Here is a 27,891-nt window from a genome sequence, read left to right as displayed (position 1 = left end):
GGTCGCGGCGCTATGAGTTCCTTCGAGGGACAGATGGCGGAGTATCCAACCATTTCCATAGACCGCTTTGACAGGGAGAACCTGAAAGCCCGCGCCTACTTCCTGTCCCACTGCCACAAGGGTGAGTGAGCGCTGCGTGCCGCCCACTCCCGGGGCGCAGGGGCTTGGAAAGAGAGTACAGGAGGGGACAGGCCCCGGGGCAGGGCGTGCGGCTGTCGGAGGCCAGCGAGGGGCTGGCCAGCACGCATTGTCGCAGTCCCTCAAAGGCTTTGTTTATTTCGGGATCCGTTCAACCTGGCGCAGCAGCGCACAGATCCGGGCCAGTCCGGGCAGGCACCGCTAGCGGGTTCTCTCGGTAGCTCTTCCAGTGGCCGGTAGTCAGGAGGTGGCGAGGACTCGTTAGCTGTCCCCCATAGCCTCGCTACCAGGTGCAAAGAACACAAGTTTCAGATCAGTTTCAGCCACACCCTCAAACATTTGCTGGCAAGCGGGTAGGCTCAGAGCACGCCGTGGGATCACAGCCGGCCTGTGAGCTCGGGGAGGCGCTCGCCCCCACTCCTTTGCATATTCTGGCCACATCCCATGTGAAAGGTTCGTTCTGGTGTTGGACCTCAGGATGTTGATCTTGTAGATGGCGTTAGGCAACCAGAATACGCTACTACTATTTCCCAGCTCGACTCCTTTAGGGATTAAGGTTAAAGAGTCACTCTTAGTGATACCGGCTGGAGGCTAGACGCTCCAAGGGAGATCAGAGTTTAAATACTGCCAATTTCACAGCCATTGTCCACTTTTAACATCTATCGTGCTGACGAAAACGTCCCTAACTTTCCCAATGAAAAGGTAAAGGTTCATTGTAATTAGCACAGCTGTTGGCACTAATGGGAGATAAAGTAGCTGCCTCTTGCAGCTGTGGCCTTGCAAGTAGCTTCAGCAGTACCTTCCCACTAAACAGCTGAGTGGAGTCAATGTAACAAACCCATACGCAAATGCTTAGAGCACTGGTGCAGAGTATTGTAAAGGAAATTATGCACTTCAAAACACCGCCTTTCCTCCCAGGGTTGGTGTGATGGCCATCTATTGTCTTGTGTGTGGAATCAGTCCGACTCGGTGTAAACAGTTGAAGATACTACTTCTGGGAAATGCTTCTGAGCTCTTTCTGTTTATTTTTGGGAATGACGTTTTCGGTTTTGTTTTGCATTGAGAGTCTCCTGCTGCACAAGGGTGCCCCTGTTTTTACTGTTTGTGTTGAGTCTCGCTGGAATCTCTGAACTCAAAACGTGGTAGCCATGATGAAAGTATGGTGTAGAATCTTGTCCTTGGTGTTTAGGAGTAGCGAGTTTGGAGAAATAATTCATCCGAAGGAATCTGTGAAATCATCAGTTTGCACATTAAGCAAGAAATGGACCCTGTTTGCTATTGAGCCTCTATAACGTTTGCCATTCTCTAATCACGTGGATCTGTTTACTCAACCAAGGCGTAAACTCATCAAGGGCAAAAACTCAGCTTCTGCTTTTGGAAGTGTCCTACATTGCGCTTTTTTTTCCTTTTTTTTTTTTTACCTCTTGGGGCCACTGACTTCTTTGACTATGTTGTAGACTATCTTCCCAAAATTTGTATACTGAAGCCCTAAGCCCCGAAGTGACTATATTTGGAGCAAGGGCTTTTAGGAGGTAATTAAGGTTAAATGAGGTCATGTGAGCAGGGTCCTACTCTGATAGGCTTAGTAGCCTTATAAGAAGAGGGAGAGGGGACTCACTCTTTTCATGTGCCCACCCTGAGGAAAGGCCTTGTGAGCACACACTGAGAAGGTGTTGGGCCACACCTTGACTCTGGACTTCCTAGTTTCCTGAACTGTGAGTAACAAATTTTTATTGTTTAAACCACACAGTCTATGGGATTTTGTTATGGCAGTTCCAGTAGACTAATTCAGAATATCTGACAAATTCTATGAACTCCTTGGCTAGAAAGAAATGCAGATAAACACATTAACATCAGCTTTTGGTAAAATTTAGAGTGGACCGTGGACCTCCCTGGTACCCATTTGTGGACCGTCTGGAACCCAATGCTGGGCTTAGGGCAGTCTGTACTAAGCACCATTGGTAAGGTCAAGGGGATAAGAGGAGACCTGTGGCCTGGGAAAGCAGCCCAGGATTGGAGAACAGCCTTGGAGGGGGGCAGTTTAAGATGATTTATTCTGATTTATTCTGGTCAAGGGAAAAGAAAATGGCCCTGGAAAAGCAGACCCTGAGTGCAGTAGCAGCAGCACAAAGTAAACTCAGCCAGGTTCTCTCGAGCACCAGTTAGGAAGGGGCTCCGAGGTGGTAGGGATGGGGGGGGATATCAGGCTAGAGGGTTCTGCCTGCTTAGTTTGGGAGCACGGAGCAGAGTCCTGATTCAGCTTCCTTTTGCCACGGCAGAAACTCTTTGGAAACCCCAATTATGGAAAGTCCTGCCCTGGGATGTACCCCTAGGCCCTAAAACACCAGACCAGGTGAGACCTGAGAGGAATCACCCACAGGGCACAGGTGGCCTATTCTAGATGGGGCGGGGGAGGAGGCATGTATTCAGTTAAGGGCTTCCAGGTGAGGTGTGGCGACTGCCCTGTTTTACTGGGTTTAAGCATCGCCACATACAAATTGAGAGTGTGCTTTGTGTGTGCGGTGGTGCTAATTAGAATTGGTTTGACCTTAGTTAAATAGTTTAGAAGCATTTGGTCTTTGTTGTCTAGGCCTTTAGATACTAAAGATTCAGAATGTATTAGAGTGCACTATATATTTAGTGTACTCTTTGGTTTGTTACCTTTCTGTGGTCTTTTTGTCCTGTGTCTATGCGGCAAGTCTGCATGGATAGTAACATCCCACCGTTCAATCCAGCAGTCACAGCAGGCTAAGGAGATGATGAACCACTTCTTATTGTGGCCTGAAGGATTTCCTAGCAGACTGCATGGAGGCAAGCTTGAATTTCTAGACGGACTAACCTCAGTGGCAGGAAGTGAATGGGTCACATAGAGAGTGAGGCCCGAAGGATGGCTGGGTTTTTTCTTTTTTTTTTGAGACAGTCTCGCTCTGTTGCCCGGGCTAGAGTGCTGTGGCGTCAGCCTAGCTCACAGCAACGTCAAACACCTGGGCTCAAGCGATCCTCCTGCCTCAGCCTCCCAAGTAGCTGGGACTACAGGCATGCGCCACCATGCCCGGCTAATTTTTTCTATATGGTTTTAGTTGTCCAACTAATTTCTTTCTATTTTTTTTTTTTTTTTAGTAGAGACAGGGATCTTGCTCTTGGTCAGGCTGGTCTCGAACTCCTGACCTTGAGCAATCCGCCCACCTCGGCCTTCCAGAGTGCTGGGATTACGGGCGTGAGCCACCGCGCCGGCCTGATGGCTGGATTGAAATGAAAAGAGAGGAAAAGGAAGGGTTGGAAGCTGTTCTTATTCTTTGGTGGCTTCTCAGGGTGACTTAAACTCTGCCCTACGTTGCAGGGGATCACTCTCCTTTTAAATTGCTTTTGATGGCTCAGGGCTGGGCAACTTGTCCTCTTCTGAGAAGGATTCTTTACTCGCAGGAGAAAGAGTCGCTAGCCCACATGGATCATTTCTCTTACAAAAGTGAACCTCATGTGTTTTCTCTTAAAAGGAAGCTTACAAAGAGGACAACTAAGTTTTGTTGGGCTGAAGAATCCTCTGAAAAAAAGAACGTTTTATGACTTTCAGTTCCTTTGTTTTTAGATCACATGAAAGGATTAAGAGCCCCTACCTTGAAAAGAAGGTTGGAATGCAGGTAATTTATTTTGCTGTGTGTGTGTGTGTGTCTGTGTGTGTGTAAACATTTTAATTGAGAGATGATGATAACACTATGCAGAAAAGTCCATCCCCCATAAGGGCACAGCCTGATGAGCTTTTACAAAGTGAACACATCTGTGTAGCTCCCCCACCGAGATCAAGAGCTAAAACAGTGCTAATATCCCAGGCCCCCTGCCTCCTGCCAAGGGTAACCTCTATTCTGACTTTTGTTATCGCAGGGTAGCTTTGGGTGCTTTTGAACTTTATATAAATAGAATCACACCAAATAGACTTTTATGTTTGTATAATTCATCTATGCTCTTGAGTACAGCAATAACTCATTCATTTTTATTTCTGTAAGAGTGTGTGTATATGAGAATGGTTGTCCCATTATAAAGTAATCATTTAAGAGTTTTTCTTGAAGCTGAACTATTGGATTCTTTTCCTGCAACCATTGCCTAAATCTAAATTCTAAATTCTCATGATACATATTTGGAAACGGCCCTTTTGTCTTTTGAACCAGTGGACGTCAAGGCTTTTCAGCTAATCAATAACAATAGCCTGTGTTCTTGATGTTAATAGCTAATATTTATTGAACACTTACTATATTCTGGACACTATGCATTTCTAGTTCAACAGGTTTTTTGAGTGCCTATGATGAAGCAGGCTTTGTATTGAAGGAGCCACACAGATGAAAACCCCTGTCCTCTTGGACGTGACATTATCATTAGAGCCTCTTGACAACCTTTTGAATAGATACTATTATTATTTCTATTTTACAGATGAGGAAACTGAGGAACCAGAGAGGTTAAATTAGTTGCCCAGTGTCATGCAGCCAGTAGGTGGCAGGACCAGGATTTCAACCAGGTCTGTCTGACTTTAGAGCCTGTGTATCAGTTATCTATTGCTGGGTAACAAATCCCCCAAAACCTAGTGACTTAAACCAACATTAATCAGGTGTCATCTCTTAGTTTCTGTGGGTCAGGAATTCTGACATGGTAGCATAGGGGTGGCTGTTTTCTGCCTGCCTGGGCTGAAGTGATCTGAAGATTTGCTCAGTGTCGGATACCTGGGCTGGGAAGATAGCTAAGGGATAAGATAGTTGGGGCTCCTTGGGCATCTCTCTCTATCTCTGCAAAATCTCTCTGGCATGGTGTTTTCAGGACAGCCAGACCTGTCAAACGGAGACTCAGGGTTAAAAAGTCTATGTCCCAAGAGAGGCAGGAGGAAGTTATAGTCCTGGAGATCTGACCTCAAAAGGCATGCAATTACTTCCACCACATTCTGTGCTTAAGGCAGTCACAAAGGACTGCCCAGATTCAAGGGCAGGGAGCACAGACCCCTCCAGTCGGTGGAGGAATTTTGATACCCATTTTGTAAAAGAGTTTGTGTGGATGGGGTATTTAGTAGCATGGCCGTCTTTGGAAAATACAATCTGCCACTGACTGTATTCCTTACCTCTAAACTATACTGTCAAATTTTTAAAGTTTATTATGAAATTCTGTTCGTTTAAAAAAAGTAAATAGAATTGATTTATGTGAAGCAAAAAGCAGAAGTCTCTGCTCCCAGCCCCCCTTTGTCATTCTCCAAAGGTAGGTTAATGTTTGGTGGCATCTTTCCAGATAGACATGCCCGATCCAGGTACAATCCTGTATTTTTCACTGTAACAATGGCGTAGGACAACGTTGGTTTTTTTTTTTTTGTTTGTTTGTTTGTTTGTTTTTTTGAGACAGAGTCTTGCTCTGTTGCCTGGGCTGGAGTGCTGTGGCGTCAGCCCAGCTCACAGCATCCTCCAATTCCTGGGCTCAAGCGATCCTCCTGCCTCAGCCTCCCAAGTAGCTGGGACTACTACAGGCGTGTACCACCATGCCCGGCTAAGAGGGACAACTTTTTGAGGAGGTCAGAGGACACAGTATTCCCCCTCCCTCATGCTCTTGATGGGACTGAAATAGTGGGCATAGGTATGTTGAGAACTACACTAACACTTTCGGTGCCAGCAAAGTTTCTGATTTATTAGAGAAAACTGATGTATGATGAAATATATTTCCTAGTCACCAAGGTGGCTTATTTTGGATTGTATTGAAATCACCTTTTTTTTGTCTTTTCCTTTCAGCTTGAAGGTTTGCTTATACTGCTCACCTGTTACTAAGGAGTTATTGTTAACTAGCCCGAAATACAAATTTTGGGAGAAACGAATTGTAAGTTTTATTTTTTGAATAACATTAATTTTTTTTAAATGGGAGATATTTTTAGAGGTAGATTGCACAAATCATTGGAATTATTCAAAACCCAATTCCTCACATGCTATAGTTACCCACATTAATTAGAATGTTGATATTTAGTCCTTTGTAATTCAGCAATTTAGAAGAGGTCAACATTTGTTTTCAGTTTGGTTTTTTTTGTTCCTCAAGAGTTTGATGTGGGTCTTTAGTTTTGTTTAATCTCATTGACGTTCTAGCTAAGATGCATTTCAATATTTTAGGGTATAAAATGATCATTAACATACTTGCTAGATCCTTTTATTTTGATCATGGGACAGGGTAGGAAAAATAAACATAATTTTTGGGCTATCATAAGGAAGGGTAGCAACCAGAAGAATACAAATAGAATGGATAACTTTTAATCTGGCAGGATAAAATAGATCTATCCAATATAAGGTGGTAAAGGTGAGAAAAACAAAGGTGTGGTACATAGAAAATACAAAGAAGGCTGAAAAAGTCCTATTATAACAGTAATTTCTATAAACCTGAATGAATTTAATTCAAGTCATGATCAAAAGACAAATTCTCAGTTTACATTAAAAAAATAAGAAAGACCCAGGTTGGGTGTGATGGCTCACACCTATAATCCTAGCACTTTGAGAGGCCAAGGTAGGAAGATCACTTGAGGCCAGGAGTTTGAGAACAGCCTGAGCAACACAGACCCCCACCTCTCTACAATAAATAAAAAAAATTAGCTGGGTGTAGTAGCACATGCCTGTAGTCTCACCTACTCAGGAGGCTGAGGCAGGAGGATCGCTTGAGCCCCGGAGTTCAAGGTTGTAGTGAGCTATGATGAGGCCACTGCTCTGTAGCCCAGGCAATAGAGCAAGACCCTGTCTCAAAATAAGTAAGTAAAGAAAGAAAGATATGCTAGTATTAGTCTATAAGAGACATAGATCAAAACAAAAGGATCAATACAGGTTGAAATTTGGGGGGGGAAAGGGAGAAAGATAAACTAAACAATTAAAAGCCCAAAATGTAATAGTAACCATCAAAGAAATTCAAACAATTACTAAAGATAGCTTCATCAAAAAAAGCCCGAGGCTCAGATGATTTTATGGGTACATCTTACCAACTGTGGAAAGAACACATAATCCTATATTAGATGAGTTGTTGCCGGCAATTATGAAAAGATAAGTGGCCAAACCTTGCTGGCAAAATAGATAATGATAATATACAGGGAAAAAGAGCCATTTCTTACATGAAAATATGTGAAAATCCTAATTAAGATAGTAACTAACTCAACCTAACAGTAATAAATAGTGCATCATGAATAAGATGTTTTATTCCTAGAATGCAAGGATATTTTAACACCTAAACCTTAGTTACTGTAAGTTTTATGGTATTAGTGAACTAAAAAGATGAAAAACTGCATACATTGGTTCTTCAGATACTTCCGGAATGCCTCTTGTGTGCCGGTCACTGTTCTAGTGAAATGGACACACACTGCAGCTGTTGGAGAATGAGGTGTACACATCATGGGCCGATCCAGCCTGGGTTCTATAGCACAAAGCCTGAACACACAGTACGCATGATCCCATGTTTTCACAAAGACTCAATTCAAAGGGAAGGGAGAGCGGGAGTGGTAGGGCTAGGGAGATGGAGGAGCATTGAATGCCTGGAAATAGAACTGCTGTGTCAAAGGATTATATGCGTTTATAAGGCATTTAATACATTCTGCAAAATCTGTTTCAGGAAAGGTATTTTTGTTTTACTGTTTTTGCAAACTGTTAAAATATTTATTATAGTGAAATCAGAACTTCTTATACAGAGAGAGTCTGTAACTTCATTTCGTCTCTGTGTTTGAGATGGCAAAGGCATTGCAAAGCTGTGAAAAACTGACATACACATGATTATCTTATTTTATTTTGATAGATATCAATTGAAATCGAAACTCCTACCCAGATATCTTTAGTTGATGAAGCATCGGGCGAGGTAACTAAATGTTAAGTGTCATGTGATTTTTAAAAACATCTAGTGCTAAAATGATTGTTTACCTTTCTTGATTTTGAATGTTCATTGAACCATAAATAAAAATTTAGTCATTGAATCAGTTTTTAGGGGAGAAAAAACCCAAAACATTTGTGATTGTCTTAGTCCATTTGGACTACTATCACAAAAATACTATAGACTGGGTGTCTTAAACAGCAGACATTTAGCTCTCAGTTCTGGAGGCTGAAAGTTCAAGATCAAGGCTCTGGCAGATTGGTATCCAGTGAGGGCCTGCTTCCTGGTTCTTTTTCCTGTGTCCTCACACGATGGAAGGGACCAACATGCTCCCTTGCGCCTGTTTTATAAGGGCACTAATCCCATTCTTGGGGGCTCTACCCTCAAGAACTAATCACCTCCCAAAGGCTCCACCTCCTAACACCATGACCTTAAGGATTAAGATTTCAACTTATGAATTTTGGGGGGACACAAAATTCAGTCCATAATAGTGATTTATTTATTTCCTACATTGAAAGGATTGAACATGGCTTTTTTTTTTTTTTTTTGTCAAAATTGTTTCTTTTTAGTATTACTTCTTCTAATGATGTGAACTCTAGTTGATATTACTACATGGTATCGTCATATTTATTACATTTATTATAACGTTCAGTATATAAAATGGTGGTTAATATTTTTACAGAAAGTTTATGTATATTGTAATTTTTTCTGAATCATTCAAAAAGAGTCACTGTCCAAGTGGATAAAATTTATTTTTCATCCTTTAATTTAGAAGTAGTATTTTTGTGAATGTGTTGTTTTAATAGGAGGTAGAACTATGGACCTGCTTTTTTGTTTTCCCCCTGAAATTATATACAGGGCTAAAATTTTCCTATTTTATCCAGTTACTGTTTGTCCAGTAGCCTGATGATAACACATTGCTTTGATATGTTTAACTCTGAGGGTGTCTTGTGTTGTGTGAATGTGGTCAGAACAGAAACTGACTTTTTCAGATATTTCTTCTTTGAAAAGATCAGACAGTTGAAATTGAAGTATTCCTCTTGCAAATTGTCATCCCAGGGTAAGACTGCAGGGCCAGTTTAGGGTGGGTTAAAACAGAGGGGGAGAAAAAAAGATGGCCTAGACTGTTTTCTAGATGCCCCTGGACTCGGGCAACGGCTTTTCCAGGGAATATTGTAATTGATTCGAGGCCTTGTCACGTACAGGGATATATGGGGAGAGGCTTTGCCCAGGCCCGACGGCCAACAGTGGGCAGGCTTTGGGGCAGTCTTGCCGCCGCACTCCGATCCGTCATTCCTCTTCTTGTGGGCCACGGCCTTTGGGCATCCTTCATCCAGCACCAACTGCTGGGAGGGGCCTCCAGGATGCACAAAGTTAGACTGGTGAGAGGAGTCACGTCACCGAGCAACAAGCTGGTGTGTGCAGAGTCCTCCGCACTTGCTGCTGGCCGGAGGGGCGCTGGTGCCCTGTGGGCCCTGCCCTCGAGGGACAGTATAATGTGCAGTGCGTATGGGGACCAGGCTACATCCAGGCTTGCTTTTTTAAAATAGCTTCATTGAACTACAAAAGTCCAAGTCACAGAATTGTGTATGTTAGAATATTTTCATCCCCCCAAAAGAGAAACCCTGTACCTATTCCAATCGCTCTCCATTCCCTCCTCCCTCAGCGCCTGGCAAACACTGCTCTGTGCTCTGTCTGTATGGATTTGCCTATTCTGGACATTTCATATCCACGGAATTACACAATGTGTCATCTTTTGTGTCTGGCTCCTTTCCTGAAGCATGATGTTTTCAGGGGTCATCCATGTTGTGGCGTGTGTCAGTACTCCACACCTTTTCGTGGCCAAATCACATTCTGTGTATGGAATATTAGACCACATTTTGTTTGTTTGTTCATCAGTTAATAGGCATTTGGGCTGTTTCCACTTTTTAGCTAGTATGAATAATCCCACTGTGAACATTCATGTACAAATGTTTGTGTGGACGTAAGTTTTCGTTTCTCTTGGTTCTATAACTAGCAGTGGAATAGCTCAGTCCTTTGGGAACTCTACGTTTAATCATTTTTTGAGTGGACGAGGATTCTAGTTGTTGCCAGGATTTGGAGAGTGAGGAAATTGGGAGAGAACAGGCACATTGTTGAGAGGTACTTGAATGTGTTCTATCAAGGAGGGCTTTATTTAGCTAGGTCCTAATGATAACTTTTATTATTTTTTTTCTTTATTTTCTTTATAGACGGAAGAGATTGTTGTGACTCTCTTACCAGCTGGTCACTGCCCAGGATCAGTTATGTAAGGGGGCTCATCTATTTTGGCATTTTATTATAATGTAGATATGTATTATATTTGTAGAATTAAATTTTCAGGGTCTAAAAATTAATACGGATAGGGAGAGTTGATCATTTTTCTGGTCATTTCTTTAATCTTTGTTTCCAAATTGAACTTGGGGGATGGAGGTGAAGATCATATTCAAAACGTGGCTTTCTAATGATGGAAGTCTTCAATTACTATTTCTCCACTGTCTTTGCATTCTCTTGTCACATGGATTTTTGTCTCCATGAATAGGAATGATCTCAATATATAATTGAGAGGGCTAAGAAATCACAGGGAGCTTCTGTTACAAACTCAGTGGTATCTCCATTCTGATATTTCTTTCTGCCCCAGGAAAGAGGCAACAGTTAAGTGCCTGGTGTGGTTTTAGAGCTCTAGGAATTCCATTAACACTGTTATCATAAGAGAGATGTTTAGCAGGAAGCATTCGCTATGGATTTGGCATGCATTTGCTTTATTAAGATTTTGTATGAGACTCAGAAGTCACCGAGATGTATTTCCTTTCCAGGTTTTTATTTCAGGGCAATAACGGAACTGTCTTGTACACAGGAGACTTCAGATTGGCTAAAGGAGAAGCTGCCAGAATGGAGCTTCTGCACTCTGGGGGCAGGTACTGGGCCCTAGACAGCTCTTGAATGTGAGAACCATAGTTTAAAAAGTTTTATTGCTCTTTTCCCACCAAACACAAGCCTTTGTTTTTGTTAGAAATCAAACTTGGTCATACTGTTTGTAAAAGTAGAGCAAATTTTTCTCCATGACATGGGATGTTTGAATGTTCTCTACTGGAATTAGGGCAGTAGTTGCATGAATTTGTCAAAATTCACTGGCTCATTTATGGAAAATCTGTGTATTTTTATTGTATGGAAATAATTTCGCAGCAAAGTTGATTTAACAAAAACATTCCAAATGGAATGGAACACCCTGTAAAATAACTGAGAGTCTAAATCTTATACATAATTTATGTCCCACTGGATGGCTAAGAGCGGTTGTTTTCTTTTTTCAGAGTAAAAGACATCCAAAGTGTATATTTAGATACCACTTTCTGCGATCCGAGATTTTATCAAATTCCAAGTCGGGTAAGTCTGCCTGGAGGAACATGGCCATAATTCTAACAGGAGGGTTTTTAGGATGACAGATCAGATCGTCATTGTCCCCATTGGCATGAGTACCTGTGGGTGTCAGGAATGAAAGAGTCAACGAGGCTCTTCACCAGCGTCTTGCAAATCCCGTCTAGGGGGAGTGTTTGAGTGGAATCCTAGAGCTGGTTCGCGGCTGGATCGCTCGGAGTCCGTGCCACGTCGTGTGGCTGAACTGCAAAGCAGCTTACGGCTACGAGTATTTGTTTACCAACCTTAGTGAAGAACTTGGAGTCCAGGTATGGTGACTGACTGTTCCTTTCTCTCTCTCCCTTCCATTCTCCCAAATTCTCCTGTCCTTCCCCTCCCTGTCCCCAAATAACCCAAAACAGTGACAGCTGGAAGCAACCTATCAAAAGCCTGTTTGCAGCAGAGGTTGGTGGCCGAGGCGATGTCATCGTTGTTTACTCACAGCCTCATGGGAGGAAACTGACAGGAGCCCAGATGGCTTAGAAGCGCCTTCAAGTGAAATGCCCCATAGAGGAAGTATTTTCTTTCCAAACCGTGGGTCATGAAATAAATTTAGTGATGGTGACCAGCATTGAAAATAAATTTGAACTAGGAGGTATCGGCGTGTATTGCTTGCTGTCAGGGTCATTATCATTTTGGGAACAGAGGAGCAGCTGTGTGTATCTGTAAGGGTAGCTGATTCCTGATTGTTTTTGTCTGATTTGATCACTGCTGTAGGCCCAGTATTTAGAAGCAAGTGTGATGACATACAGTAGGCTCATAATAAATATTAATTGAATTCCTTTTGAAGGACTAAAGGGGACAGTGTTAGCAGGATCAAATGACATCCATAAGCCGTGTCTCTGTAACTTTTTATTTCCACCAGCAGTAGGCAGTGCCCCTGATGACCTGGTTGGACTCGTGCCCGTTGACATCCTGGCCGAATGCTAATATGCACTAAAATAGCCAAAAACTGGGTTTCCAGAGAGAAGAGGGGGTTAGTTCACTAACTGGGGGTATTGCTCTGAATATTAACAATGTATTTATAGGAAATGCATTTCAGATAATTTGCTGATGTATGTTGCTTCCCTGAGGTTCATGTGGATAAGCTAGACATGTTTAGAAACATGCCCGACATCCTGCAGCATCTCACCACCGACCGCAGCACCCAGATCCACGCCTGCCGGCATCCAAAGGTACACATGCAAACGATTTGTCTCGTAATGTTTGTGTGACCCATAAAAATGATTTTTAGGTTGAGAAGAAACCTCAGAAATTTCATTTTTTAGGCTCCACTCTTTACAAATGTACAAATGGAGGCTATAATCCTAAATCGTTAGCTCCAGTTCATGCAGCTATACATTGCTATAGTCCATTACCATATACTTCATAGTTAGTAAACAGACACAGATCCTTATAGTTTTCTGATGAAATCTATTCATCAGAAATGCAAATTTGGCCAGGCACTGTGGCTCACGCCTGTAATCCTAGCACTCTGGGAGGCCGAGGCGGGTGGATTGTTTGAGCTCAGGAGTTCGAGACCAGCCTGAGCAAGAGCGAGACCCCGTCTCTACTAAAAATAGAAAGAAATTATCTGTCCAACTAAAATGTATATATAGAAAAAATTAGCCGGGCATGGTGGCACATGCCTGTAGTCCCAGCTACACGGGAGGCTGAGGCAGGAGGATCGCTTAAGCCCAGAAGTTTGAGGTTGCTGTGAGCTAGGCTGACGCCATGGCACTCTAGCCTGGGAAACAGAGTGAGACTCTGTCTCCAAAAAAAAAAAAAAAAAAAATGCAAATTTATTTGTAATAAAAGTAGTAATATGTTATAGCTTATAATTTAAGGAAACACTCAGGATCCACTGCTATTTATTTTTAAGACACATGACATGAGCATGCTTATAAACTATTTGTCTTCTACTCATTTGAGATAAATATCTAAATAAACTTTCCTTCACACTTTGAAATAGTTACATGTATTGATGGTCCTATTTCAAATGTATGTTTCCAGTGTGTCTCCAACTCACTTGTGATTGTTTTCTAATGCCACCATAGAACCCCCTTCTGCTGTCAAATGTCAGGTATAAGACTTCCATTTCAAATTGGCCTTTACATTTTTTTCAAATAAAAAATTAAATTTCAGTTTCTCGATTTAAATTGTCATGACAAATTAATAATCTTCACATGCAGTGGTATGAGTGAATCTACTTTTGCTCTAAATTTTCAAATATCTTAAGCATTCAAATACTGAGCCATTTTTTTCATAAATACTGCATTTATACCTTTAGATCACCATTGTGGTACTATTATTGGCTCCATCAGCCAAAAGCCTAAAGTTGCTTGTCCCTTATAATAAAGCATAATTTTAAACAGAAAAAGAAGTCTTATCCCCAGCATGGACTGTTCTTCTGTAGGCCAGTGTAAGAGCTACAAGGTAAGAAATTACTTCTGATGATTGGTAAGCTGCATATTCTATCTTGCATTCATGAATTTATTTCATTTTTTTGTGTGTGTGTACTTACATAAATACATATATATTCACATACATACACTTATATCCAGTGGATTCTCGGATGAATAAAAATGTAGATACTAAATATAAATTTTTTTTTTTTTTTTTTGAGACAGAGTCTCGCTCTTTTGCCCCGGCTGGAGTGCCATGGCGTCAGCCTAGCTCACAGCAACCTCAAACTCCTGGGCTCAAGCGATCCTCCTGCCTCAGCCTCCTGAGCAGCTGGGACTACAGGCATGTGCCACCATGCCCACCTGATTTTTTCTATGTATTTTTAGCTGGCCAGCTAATTTCTTTGTATTTTTAGTAGAGACAGGGTCTCATTCTTGCTCAGGCTGGTCTTGAACTCCTAACCTTGAGCAATCCTCCCACCTTGGCCTCCCAGCGTGCTAGGATTACAGGCGTGAGCCACCATGCCTGGCTGTCCCTTTTTCTATTAGATTTATAGTCTTTTGTCCCTTACATCACACATTTTTTACTTGGCAAATTTCTTTTTGCTCTGAATTTTCTCACATCCCACAAAGTAGCTTAATTTCTAATTGCTGCTGCTGTCTTAGCTACTTTCCTGAGACACTGCTTCTAGCAGCTTAGAATATGTTTTAGATCACACAGCCTTTAAAAACACTGGGAGTTCCAGAGTTTGTGGAGTCCTGTCTTCATCCTCTTCCCAAGGCTCATGAGAAACAGCACCAAAGGCACCTTGAAGAAATCAGATTGGGATGGAGTGCTAATGGTTTTGAAGGAAAATAACGTCTTTGGGAGAGTCATCCTTTTGTTTTCGAGCCATTTGAAAACACTTTTATTATTTTTTTCCCTCCAACTTTATTTTTAAAAAATTGAAAGCAGTGAAGTGGTAAGACTAGTGAGTACAAAGAACACCATATTCCCCGGATTTGCCAGTTTGTTAACTGCCACGTTCTCTCTCGCTCGCTGTGTCTCTGTGTGTGTGTAACCAACTCCCCCACCCCAAACCATCTGAGAGCATGTTGCAGACTTCATGGCGCTTCACCCCAAATCCTTCAGCAGGTATCTCTCAGAGGAAGAACATTCTCCCGTGTAACCCCAACATGATTCCTCCACTCGGGAAATTTAGTGTTGATATAGCAGTGTTAGCTAGTACACAGTCCATAGTCAGATTTCTCCAATTGTCCCAGCAGTGTCCTTGAGAGCTTGTGGGGCAGGCAGAGGAGCATGGGGCACTTAATTAAGGGCCATGCATTGCATTCAGTCAGGCCTGAAGGGTCTCTTGACGCGGGTCACATCCCTAGCCCTTCGCTTCTCTCTCCTCACGTTGATGGTTCTGAACAGTCCAGGCCAGTTGTTTTGTAGAATGTTCCCCAGTTTGGAACCATCTGATTGTTTCCTCATGTCTACATGTTTTTTTTTTTTTTTTCATGTCTGAAAAACTAATCTACCTTTGTTTTTGAGACCCTTCCTATAAAAAGAGTTGTTGAAAATGTACAACTGTTTTTCTGTGTTTTTGATCTTTTTTTAGGCAGAGGAATATTTTCAGTGGAACAGACTACCCTGTGGAATTACTTCCAAAAATAGGATTCCACTCCGCACAATCAGCATTAAGCCATCCACCATGTGGTTTGGAGAAAGAAGCAGAAAAACAGATGTCATAGTGAGGTAAGGCAGCAACGTCCTAGGTCTTCGGAGAGAAATCTGGTTTTGAAGTGAAATGTCTGATTTAATCTAGTTTAAATGCAGTCTAGGTTAAGCTCACGAAGAGGATATAATATTAGAGCTGTGGGAAATAATTTCTTACATTTAAACTTTATTTAATCTGAGGATATGCTGCTTCTAACCCGTGGTGATACCATTAGCCAGTCTATCCTGAGCTTTACTCTAGTTAGGTAAGATGGTTGGAGACCAAGGGTGTCTGAGTGCTTGCCTAGAAGTTATACACAGACGTCATAGAGAACAGAAGCCCTTGGCAGGGTGCAGGAGTTACCATGATGGTCATGGTATCTTAGCAACAACATTCCCTTAACTTGGGCTGTTCAGGGTGTATGCAACAGATTTCCATCTCTGGAAAAGATTCACTCCTGTCCCGAGAAGAAGTTCCTGACTTAGGATGATCTCAAACTGAAATTACCTAAATGGGAAGGGTCAAAGTTTAGAACTTAGCTTAGTTTTGCTAAGCGACCTTTTCATTTTGTGTTTTCACTTTCCTCCAGGACTGGAGAGAGTACGTACAGAGCTTGTTTTTCTTTTCACTCTTCCTTCAGCGAGGTAAGAGGATCCGTGAACTCATAACCTTTACTGCTGACTGTTCTGCAGCCCTCATGGTTCACAGTAGTTCTCTTGGCTTTCAGAGGCATCTTTTTCTACTTAAATCTCATTTCCTTTCTTTTTTTTTTTTTTTTTCCTAAATATAGCCTATCCTTATTATTCACGGACTCCATATTTCTGTTTCCTACTCACTGAAACTAATCTGTAAACCCAATAGCAACGTTTGCAGTGCTTTTGTGATCACTTGCAGACACGGGGACAGTGGTGAAAAATTTGAGTCACCCGACATGGTCGTTCCCAGCTCAGATCAAACAAGGCAGTGCTCCACCTTCAAGTTTCAGCTCTCATCCTCGCAACAGTGTCCTTTTGGGGTCTGTTGAGTGGCACGTTTTTCATATTTTCGTGCTTTTTGTTGGTGAGATCACTATTTTAAATGGTGCCCAAACTTAGTCCTGAAGTCCTATCTGGCATTCCTAAGCGCAGGAAGGCTGTGATGTGCCTCATGGAGAAGACCTGTTAGATAAGCTTTGTTCAGGCATGAGCAGTGGTGCTGCTGGCCATGAGTTCAGTGTTCATGAATCAACAATATATATTACATGAGGTGTCTTTAAACAGAAACACACACAAAATGAGGTTATGTATGTATTGATTGATTGATTGAAAATGATGTCACCAGAGGCTCCCAGGACCCTTACCCTATATTTCCCCTAGGAGCAATGGTTCAGTATTTGCTAATTCAGTGAGTCGTGGTGACTTTGTAGAACATAACTACTGTGGATAAAGAGAAATCAACCGTGTTAATGTATTAAGTGCATTTGAGGACAGAAGTCAACTTGTGCAAGTGAGAGAGGGTGTTCCTCTAGTGGGTGTCTCTCCTCTCCCTGTGGCCACTTCATCCCTGAGAACAAGCCGTGAATCGATTCTAGCATAGGCTTGACCTAACCCTCTTTATCCGTGTTCCCTTCAGGAGTCTTAGATTTCTGCCTTCCTCAACTCTAATTGATCGTGCAAACCAAATAAGTAGTGGGCAGGCAAGTAATGGTTTCTCTTTGCATTGCCTAATTTGAAGGTACACAAGAAATTGCTTATGAAAAATAAAGAACAGATCCTCCTGCCTTGCTCCATCATAACTAAAGTAGCCATCTTATTTTTATATAGAGTTAATGGTAATCCCTGGGTTCCGGCCTCTTTTGATTTGGTCTTTTCTTTGGAAAGTTGGCCACTAATAATCATTTTATGCCCTAGTTTGTCTTTCTGTTTGCAGAAGGGAATAAAAATCTTTGTGTTGTTGTCAACTGTGTAATGGATAATTTTATTGACTGTTTCACCATGGGCCAGGGACTGGGCTAAGCACTTTACGTGTGTTATCTCATTTATACTTTTAGATGAAGACTCTAAGATGTAGAGATGTTAGGTAACTTGCCAAGATCTATATAGTAAGTGACAAAGTTCGTCTGGGATGTAGAGATGTTTTGAGGATCAGTGACAGTTCTTCTGTTTAGCATTCTGAACTTTGCAGAGAATCAAGGTATTTGTGAAATGGTTGCATGTAATTGTGCCTGTTTAGAGTTAATTGTTGGGAAAGGCAGTCCCATGTGCACTGGCCACAGAAGGATGGCCCTTGGCCTGGAGCACTTCTTACCAAGAGTTAAAGAGCACACGTAGCTTGAACCAGCTTATTGCCTTGTGTAGAAATATCTTCCTCTGTTTTTTGGACTCAATGTGTGGTCCTTTGTTCTGCTTTAGATGGTGTGTCAATGGCCCTCAGGCACGCCCTTGCTTTCCTTATTGCAGACACTATGGGGGAGGAGGAGGAGCCCTTCCCTTTTGGCAGGGGAGGGGTGCTGTAGGCAGATTGCCATGCCGGCTACGGGTGACCGATGGATACTTGGAGCTGACCTTGCTCTGTCTGTTCTCTGTGAGTACAGCATTCTTCCATCCAGTGCTTGATGTCATTGCTTTCCTTGGTGACTCCAACACCAAGATGTCATGGGCAGAAGTGTTTGGATTCCTTCCTCGGGACTGGCAACCAGTGCATAGTGTTCTGCTCTACGAGAATACACTGTTAGAACAAATTAAGTAAACTCGAAGATGTAATTCTCTTGGTATTGCTCATTATTTGTAGGAGGAAAGAAATGCAATTTTTTTTTTTTTTTTAAAGAGAAAAGGTCTCACTAGGTTGCCCAGTCTGGCCTCAAACTCCGAGTTCAAGTGATCCTCCCACCTCGACCTCCCAAAGTGCTAAGATTATAGATGTGCACCACTGCGTCTGCCTAAGAAATGCAATTCTAAGACTTTTTCTTGTGTGTATTACAGTTAATACTCAGCTACATTCTCACTCACTTCAAAGGGGATTTGCTAAATATGGGCTACTGACCTTGGACAAGGAAACTATCATATTAAAAAAAATAAAGAATCTTTGAACCTCATTTAATCAGTGATCTCAGCTCTTACTGTGCAGGAGAGTCACTGGCGACATTCAAATGTACTGACTCCCAGGCCTGCATTCGCTCCAAGGATCTCTGGGAGTGAGGCCTGGGCACTGGCTATTTGTTTTTCCCAAGAGGCCCCCAGGTGATTCCCACATGCAGCCAGTGTTGAAAACCAAAGCCGTGAGATTTCTGTTTCTCCTACACCTGGCCTCCCTTTATCTCCTGTCACACCTGGTTTTTCATCATAGAGATGACAGTTGATCCATTTTGTCTTCCTTCTTCCAGATTAAAGATTTCTTGAGCTACATCTGTCCTGTGAACGCATATCCAAATGTCATTCCAGTAGGCACGACTGTGGATAAAGTGATAGAAATGTAAGTAGTTACTGTTTGTGGAATTCAGTGCCTCCCTTTGTGGTTTGTAGCTGGGTGACAAAGGATAGTTTTGCCTGAATGTTTACAAAGCTAGAATGTTGTGGCATTTCTCCATTCCTATTCATTGCCATTTTTTCATGGGGTGTTTACTGTAGTTAAGTGTGGCAGAAGGTACAGGTAATGTCGTCAGTTTGTCCTGGATGGCATCCCAGCTCCACCGTTTACTAGCAGTGTGATCTTGGTCAGATCACCCTTCTGAGCTAGTCATTTCCAATCAAAAAAACAGGAATATTTCTGCCTCCTTGTTGGGTTTCTTAGAGATTTGGAGATAATATATGAAATGCGCCTAGCACAGCGCCAAGTAGGTGGTCAGTTAAAGGTTATCTATTTAAGGGATAAGTGGAAGTCAAAGGAGAGGTGAAACAGTATAATGGATGTCTTTTACTACAGTATTACTGTTTCTTCTCTTCTTGGAGTTTCACTCATGCATTCATTAAAGATTTCTGTAGAGCCAGCTATGTGGTAGGGAGCCGGGCTGACTAAGGTACATCCTGCCCTAGCAGACCTCCAGCCTGGTGGGGAAGCCAGGTGCACAGGAAGGCACAGTATCCACTGTGCACAAGCTGCTGTGGGTGCAGGAAGGAACCAGGCCTGGTGTCGGGGAATCTACCCGAGACCCTGATGAGGACATACAGGACCCAAGCTAGCAAAAGTTGATGGAAAAGAGGATTCAGGAGCCCTGGACAGAGGTCTGGGTGGGAGATACAGATGTGGAGGTGGCAGTGCAGTGACAACTGAAACCATGAGGACACGGGAAATCACCAGGAGGGCGTGAGGAGGGACCACAAAGCGGTGGCCAGAACCCTGGGCAGCACGTCCAAGGGGTGGGGGAGGCAGCACTGGGAAGAGATGGCGACAGGGTGGCCCAGAGTGGGACGAGAGCAGAGAAAGGGAGTAGAGGGTGTCGACATCAGACTCTTGAGAAGACAAACAATATAGGGACGACAATATATGTTACACGTGCGAGCTCAGTGAGAGAAATTTCAGTAGACTGTCGAGGTAAAAGCCATTTTTCAGGTATTTGAGAAATGGGTAAAAAGTGAAGAAATGGAGAATGCTGACAGAACATCTTTTAAAAAGCCTGACAGTGAAGGGAAAGTTAAGGACAAGATGGTAATTGGAGGCAGCAAAGTTTAGAGGCTTGATCTTAAAATAGCTGAGACTTCAGTGTGAGCTAAAGTTGAACACACACAAACTTGAATGTGCTCAAGCGTCCCATGGGAGCTTGTTAAAATGCATACTCCCATCTCGCATTTCCATCGGGCGGTTCTTCTGTAGGTAGGTGGAGAAGGATGACCTCACTTTAAAAAGTTACCCAAGAATAGCTGAAATGACTGCGGAGAGAGGCGGTGACAAGGGCAGAGGTCCTTGCGGGGTGGGGTTGGCCAGGGGGATGATCCAGAAAACCCGGGTGGACCTGAGGACAGGGGTGGGACATACAGTGGGTGTGGCTGTACATGTTTCAGGCTGGGAGCTTAATGGCTCTGTTCAAGTGTGTAGTGTTAATAGATCATCCTAACGGCTTCTGGGAATCTGGGAGAAGTAGGCAGTTAACGAGGCCCTCAAAAAGGGGCAGGACACCTTCAAATCTTACTTCTGTGTCCTTTTCTATTTTATCTCTACCGAGTCTTAGCTTTCAGCCTAAGGATCTAGAACAAAGAGATCAAATCTGTGAGATTCTTGCAAGACATAAGTAAAGCCCATTAAACTGGGAAGGGGAAACGAGCTACACTGTATTCCCCGAATGCCAGAAGATGTCACCGTGTTATTTACTGGGTTTTTAGGATAGGCACCTGCTTTTTAGTACTGTAAAAGCAAAGATGGAAATTTTGCTCTAGTTTCCTGAAGGAGTTTCCCTCCACCCCAACAATTAGCTAGACATCTACCAGGTGGTATTTAAGTGCCTGTAGTTACCAGTTTAGTATAATGAAGTGATGTTTAATGATTAAACATTGCTTTTCAGTTGCACAAAGTAGTTGTGTGATTTCCCCTGAGGTCACGGTTCTGTAATCCCTATCCATGATACTTACCTCCCAGTAGGTTTCCCAGAAGGAACAATCAAATATTCTCATTCATTTCAGCTTAAAGCCTTTATGCCGATCTTCCCAAAGCACTGAGCCAAAGTACAAACCGCTGGGAAAACTGAAGAAAGCTAGAACGCTCGACCGAGACTCAGGTAAGAACGGTCCTGGGTTCAGGGGTTTGAGCTCCCGGCAGGGACTGCTTTCCCGCGTGCTCTGGTCTGGTGGAAGTGGCCTTGGGCAGAGTGGACCTGGGACCCATGTAGCTCAGACTTGTCCCATGGTCTCGGGACGTGCTTTGGTTTCCTGTCTTCAGCCTGTGAAACCAGGCATTGGCTATCCGTGTGGTGAAAACCGTGTATTGTGTGGTGGTCTCAGCGTTCTGGAATATGCTCTAAGACTTGAATAGGCCATAAAGACAGGCAACATTGTTAGCCTCGAGCACTTGCTTGGGACACTAGTAAATGCTAATAGGAGACTTTTCTAGTCATCATTTCTGATCACATCGATCAGTAGTGTTTATACAAATGGATTTTCTCTATACTTTTTCTACCTTCATTTATTGTTACTTTCGTTTTTCAGTGAAGGACAGAGGGAAGCTCTGAAGTAGAAATCAGAACTTTAGATTCTGGGCAAAGCGCTGGAGCTTACAGCAGCCAGATTTAATAGTTAGGGTTCTTGATTTCCATTCCTTTGGTGGAGAGCCAGCTACGTGTGCCATACACTGAATACGTGGCCAAAACACACTAGATAATAATGAGACTATTTATTGAACACCTGCTATGTGGCAGGTATCGTGCTAGGTCCTTTATACATGTTAAAGCTAAACCTCTAAACAAATTTATGAGGGGGTACTATCCCAATTTTATCAATGAGGAAACTGAAGTTTAGAGAGTCAAGGAAAGCCCCCAGGGTCTAGCAGGAAGTAAGTGATGGGCTGAGATTCTAATCTAGGTCTGTCTCTCCCATCTCTGCCTCTGCATTTCTGGTTAGAATGTAATTTGAAAACATTTAGATGTCAATTCCAGGACTCATACAGCAAGCCTATTACTGGTGTCTGAAAGAAAACACCTTTTTGTGTCACTAATTAAAAAGTTCTAGAAAAGTTCCATTAATTTCAAATGTTAACTCTATCTTGTAATATAGTTTCTTATCTTTACAAATTTAGTTTTCTTAAAAACAGCTTTACTGAGGTATAATTGATAGATTACAAATCACACGTGGTTAAGGTGTATGATTTGATACGTTTTTACATGTGCATACATTTGAGAAACCATGACTCTAAGTAAGATACTAAAACTATCCATCACCCTCGAGTTTCCTTAGGCTCCTTTGTAATTCCACCCTGTCCCTGCCAAGGCAACCAGCCACTGATCTGCCTTCTGTCACTACGGATTAGTCTGTATCACTCAGCACCCTGGAGATGCATTCATGTTGTTGCATGTACCAATAATTCATTCTTTTTTATTGGCGAGTTGTCCACTGCATGGAGATTCTTAAATTTGCTGATCCATTTCACCTGTTGACGTTTGTGAGGTCCTGCATAATTTTGGATTCTTAAAAATATTCTGTATTGTTCTCAGGTATAGGGCTGACAATTTTTTTTAAATAATAAAAAATATCCTTGGGCTTTGTTTTGGCACGTGATCGACATGTGTATAGTTTGATCCTTCTGTGTCTTTTTATCTTTGTTAGGCAGGACCAGAGCAGCATTTAGTCTACGGTTCACTTTCCGTGCTACTGAGGCAAGGGCCTTCTTGTTTCTCTTACAAATGCCCATGATTGTAAGGTTTTTCCCTCTTCTGAGTGATCCTTTCCCTGGTTCCAGGTCGTTTCCTCCCCAGCACGTGCTGCTCAGGTGCTGCACACTTAGGGGCCCCCTGCAGCTCTTCAGCGTCCTCTCCTTGCAGCGCTCTCCTCTCTGGCCCTCTGCTCTGTGAACTCCAGCCACCTTGACCTCAGACTCCCAGTTCCATTTCAAGTCAGGGACGTCCCCTCCCTGACTGGAATCGGTCACCAGGCAGCGAGCTGGGCAATCACAGGGCCAGTCTGTTTCCCATTTCTCACACGTTGTTGTCCTTTATTGCCTGGCGTCCAGTTTCTTGAGAGCCACCGTTTATCAGTTTGGTTTTTAGTTGTTTCAGGTGGGAGGTTAAATATAGTTCCTGTTACTCCATCTTACCCGAAAGCGCAAGTCTTACCTTTCTTTACACTTTTGTGCCTATTATGCATCTACCCAATCCACACTTGTTCTTGATGAAACGTCTTTTTGAATCAGTCCACGGGTTTAAGTTTTTTTTTGAATTGATGCTCATTTCCATTTTTCTTAGCTTTGATTTTGTTGCTTCTTGACTCCTTAGGCTTTTTATTCCTTACTAATGTGTGTAGTATAGCAATAATTGTGATAGCTTTTCTTATATTTGTATAGGCACAGATCTTTAAACAGCCCTTTAATGTTACTTTCTTTGGATGTTTAGATGTACTTTGTAAGCAACAGGTGTCATCATAATATTTTAGTCCAGGTCTGTCATTGCCTTTACAATTAGTACTCTGTCCTGTGAGTATGCTTTGAAATCTCTGGCGATCTCTACAAACTTGTTGACCAGTCTTTCACGTCCTTTAGTTCTTAAAATGTTATGTTGATCCAAGTCACTGCTAAAGTACTCGTGTTAAATCAGCTGCTTTAAGATTTGTGTTCTTGTCTCAGCATCTGGGAGGCAAATCCAGAAGTTCTTCCTGTTAGCCTCTTTTAAGAAACTTTTTGTACTCTGATGTTTTATCTTTACATAATTAAATAGTTTACCACTATTATAATTTTACTTAGAGACCACTTTTATAAAATTACTGGTTTTGTTCCTCTTACAATAGTATATACTCGCAGTAGATAATTGAGAAAATAGAAAGTTATGTAGAACCACACAAGTCCAAATTATTTTGATAAGCATTTTAATGTATTTCCTTTTTTTCTCTTTATATAAATATTCACAAAACTTGGAGTGATATTGAAAATGTTTTAAAAGCAACATTAAATAGGCACCAATCAACAAGAACAATAGTAACTGTAGTGCTAGAGCAATGTCCTGAAATTCTGTAGTACAAAGCTCTTTGGGTTGGACTGAGGACAGCTGAGTCCCTTAGGACAGGGCCCAGGGTAGTGGGCGACAGGAAGACACCTGGCACAAGGCAAGGGCAAAAGTATTTCAGTAACGTAACACCTGTAAGACTATATAGGTGCATACAGGCTGAAAAGCAGCTTAGATCATTTTTATATATACACATGTATGTATGTATTTTTTTTTCACTTCAAACATTTTATTAGAAAATTTTTGTTCAAAGATGTCAATTTAATGGTTGCATATTTTTCATGACGACTGTATAATGGTATATTCTTTGTCATACATTTAGGTTAGGTTATTTAGAACTTTTCAGTTTTATAAATGTGATCAACAACATCGTATGTAAGTCTGTTTCACATCTTACTGTTGTTGGGTTAGACTGTAGAAATTAAGGTGCTTCATACATATCCCCAAATTGCTTTTTCAGTATGATTTTTATAAACAACAATGCACGATGGTCGAAAGTATCTAGGAATTATTCATGACATTTGTCCCTTTTTTCATTGAGTTTAGGTGTTTTTATTATCAGTTGGTGTAAACTCTCAAGGATTTTGACACTTCTCTATTTATTGTGAAATTTTCCCAGAGTTATATGCCTTAACATTATGAAAATGGAAAAGTTTCCCAAGAGTATTAGAGACTTTGTTTTTTCAGTACACACGAGATGACAGAGGAAGGACTGTACAGTTGAGACGCACCACGACACTGGTACGGAATAGTCACTAACTTAGACATAACTTGGGCATACCAGTGGAGGAGCTAGAACAAACATATAATCCATGGCTTAAGCCATGTCCTGGAGACTAGGATGACTGCAGATACAGTAGCTAGACATTTCAGTCACTGGAAGCCCTTTAAGAATGAAGGGCAGGACCAATTACAAACCATAACAGAACACTGGACTTTAAGAACAAGGTGGGGTCTATGCACTGGCCTACTACCTCTCTGGCCTATCTCCTCACCGGTTAAGTGGGAGCTAGATGATGGTATCTATGTCTGTTATTTTAGTGGCTTTTAAACAAATGCAGTGTTCAGCCACATCCTTCATCTCTGGGAAAGAAGTATGTTATTGTAAGTTAACACCAGATTTTGCAGTAGACAGTAAGTTGCCATCCACAGCAGTCTAGAAGGCAGGAAAATATTTGTTTTCCCCTCAATTCCATGCCTTGACGTTTTACTTTATGGAAATTTCATGTATTCATTTATGAGAATTTTATTCTCCAAGTACAGATTTCTTCATTTTAAGAATTTAAGTGGACTGGGCTTACTGTTTATTGATAGAGCATGAACATGCTTAAAAATCAGGAAAGTGAACTTTGTTGACTTTTAGTTCTTGACACTGAATATGGCTTACTCAGCATTTTGGTTAAAGTGCATTTAACCTGTATGTGTTCCCTGGAATCTATCACAGCCTTGTGCAGTATCACTAAAATGTTCATAGAGGAAAAACCTTAGGGAAAAAAAAATCAACTGTCTTTTTATTAAATCAGTCAACCCACTGGGCATCTATTATTTGCAGAGCACACAGGGTTTGCAAACCTCTTTTGGTTGTTTTGCAAACCAGGCTGAAGAACAGAATCAGCTGCAGAACTTAAATCAAATCATTTAGCCCTACTTTCTTCAGGGCTTCAGTAGGTCTGGAATGAGATACACAAAGCTGTATTTTTTAAAAAGCTCTTCGTGTGATTGTGTAATGATCAGCCAGGTTTGAGAATGACTGCTCTCTAGCCTCAACTGATAGTCTGGCATTATCAAAAGTTGAAGGATGGTAGTTAAATTATTCAGAGTATCCCAAGCATTAATTACTCTTTGAAGAAGAATGACCTCTGTATTCTTTGCAATTCTAAGACTTAAAAGCATAGGTAAATGCTACAAATTGGATTTTTATGAAAAGCACAAAGTGGCTCCCTTTGCCTTGTTTCCTATAAAATTGTTTTGTTTGTTCCACAGAGGAAGAAGATGATGATCTCTTTGATGACCCTCTGCCAGTACCTTTAAGGCACAAGGCTCCAAACCCGCAAACTGTTCACCCTGAGGTATTTTCAACGACTGCAGTATCAGAAAACGAGCCTGGAAAACTGAGACAAAGCACAGGGTGCCACAAAGCAGAGAGTATGCAAAGCTCTCTTGTGGCAAACTTTGTAGATTGTGAAGAATCCAACAGTGAAAGTGAAGAAGAATTAGACATCCCAGCTTCCCGGCAAGAAAATCTGAGCCCTGTAACACCTCCCCAGCAAAAGGCTGACGGGGAGGTACCGCAGTGGGAAGTATTCTTTAAAAGAACTGATGAAGTCACAGATGAGAGTTTGGAAAACTGCCCTTCCTCTACAGAGGCAGGGGGGTCTCTGTCACCAAAGCTTTTCAGTGACTCTGACGGAGACTCAACCCATATCTCCTCGCAGAATTCTTCTCAGTCAACACACATAACAGAACAGGGAAGTCAAGGCTGGGACAGCCAATCTGATACTGTTTTGTTATCCTCCCAAGAGAAAAACGGTGGGGATGTTACCTCTTTGAACAAAGCTGGCTGTAGACCAAGAATCAAAGAAACTGTTGCTGCCTCTCACTTGGAACAGACTGTACTTTGCCCAAAGGATACTCACTCTGATTTGAAAAGCAGAGATCAAGATGTAACTGTAGTTCCTACTGTTGGAGAACCAACCACGCTAACTGGTAGGGAACATACACCTGAGGAAAAAAGTCTGCTAAATCTTGGCACAAATGCAGATTCACAGAGCTCCTCTGACTTTGAAATTCCTGCAACTCCAGAAGCTGAGCTACCTAAACGAGAGCATTTACAATATTTATATGAGAAGTTGGCAACAGGTGAGAGTGTAGTAGTTGAAAAAAGAAAATGCTCACTGTTAGATACTTAAGAATTAAGAACATTTCATCCTAGAGCAGCCACTAAAAAAAGCTCTGCAAAGAGATAATAGTCAATATCACAATAGATAAATTAAAATGGCATACTTTAAAATGTTCAAATAACCTACAAGGCAGCAGTGAAGGGGAAAGAGAGGAACAAAAAACAGGGAAAACATGGAAAGCACTTAAGATAGAACTAAATCCAAACATAATAATTACATTAAATGTAAATGGTCTGGACACCTCCATGCAAAGACACTTAAGGCTGAGTGTACGGCTCACACCTGTAATCCCAGCATTTTGGGAGGCAGGAGGATCGCTCGAGCCCAGGCCACAGTGAGTTACGATATTGCCATTGCACTCCAGCCTAGGGTGACAGAGTGAGACCCTATCTCAAAAAGGGGGAAAACAAACCAACTATATGATGTCTACAGGAAACTCAATTTAAACGACAGAGGTAGGGGGAAAGTGAAAGGACGGAAAAAAGACCATGGAAACACTATTAAATGAAAGGTGGAGTGGCTATATTAGTAAGAATCAATTTCCTAATTGATTGTTCACCAAGACGACAAGTTCACCAAGATGACCTAAGAATCCTAAATGTGTATGCACCTGACAATAGCTTCGTTGGAGCAAAAACTGAAAGGAGAAAGAGACAAACTAATGCACAGTTATAGTTAGGGACTTTAACATCCCTTTCTTAATAAGAGAAATAGCGTATACACAGCAAATCAGAATGTCACCATTAGCCAACCGGATTGAGTTGACATTTATATAACTCTCCACCCCAAAACAGCAGAATACATCTCTTCAAGTGTACATGGAACATTGATCAAGATTGACCAGATCTGAGGTCATAAAAACATTTAAATTG

General features: G+C 41.9%; 1 protein-coding gene across 1 annotated transcript; it reads left to right on the top strand.

The window, feature by feature from the left end:
- Nucleotide 1: 1 nt before the first annotated feature.
- On the top strand, nt 2–27,888 carry DCLRE1C (DNA cross-link repair 1C). Its single transcript, XM_069458984.1, has 14 exons — nt 2–121; nt 3,725–3,776; nt 5,892–5,976; nt 7,915–7,974; nt 10,218–10,273; nt 10,821–10,922; nt 11,316–11,388; nt 11,547–11,687; nt 12,492–12,593; nt 15,407–15,543; nt 16,095–16,149; nt 18,867–18,955; nt 21,097–21,191; nt 26,103–27,888. Exons 1-14 carry the CDS (start codon nt 13–15, stop codon nt 27,026–27,028), a joined length of 2,082 nt encoding a protein of 693 aa, XP_069315085.1. The 5' UTR covers nt 2–12; the 3' UTR covers nt 27,029–27,888.
- Nucleotides 27,889–27,891: the final 3 nt, after the last annotated feature.

Source organism: Eulemur rufifrons, chromosome 25 (genome assembly GCF_041146395.1).
Source record: "Eulemur rufifrons isolate Redbay chromosome 25, OSU_ERuf_1, whole genome shotgun sequence".
In the NCBI taxonomy this organism is placed as follows: domain Eukaryota; kingdom Metazoa; phylum Chordata; class Mammalia; order Primates; family Lemuridae; genus Eulemur; species Eulemur rufifrons.
This window is presented reverse-complemented; position numbering and strand designations above follow the sequence as displayed.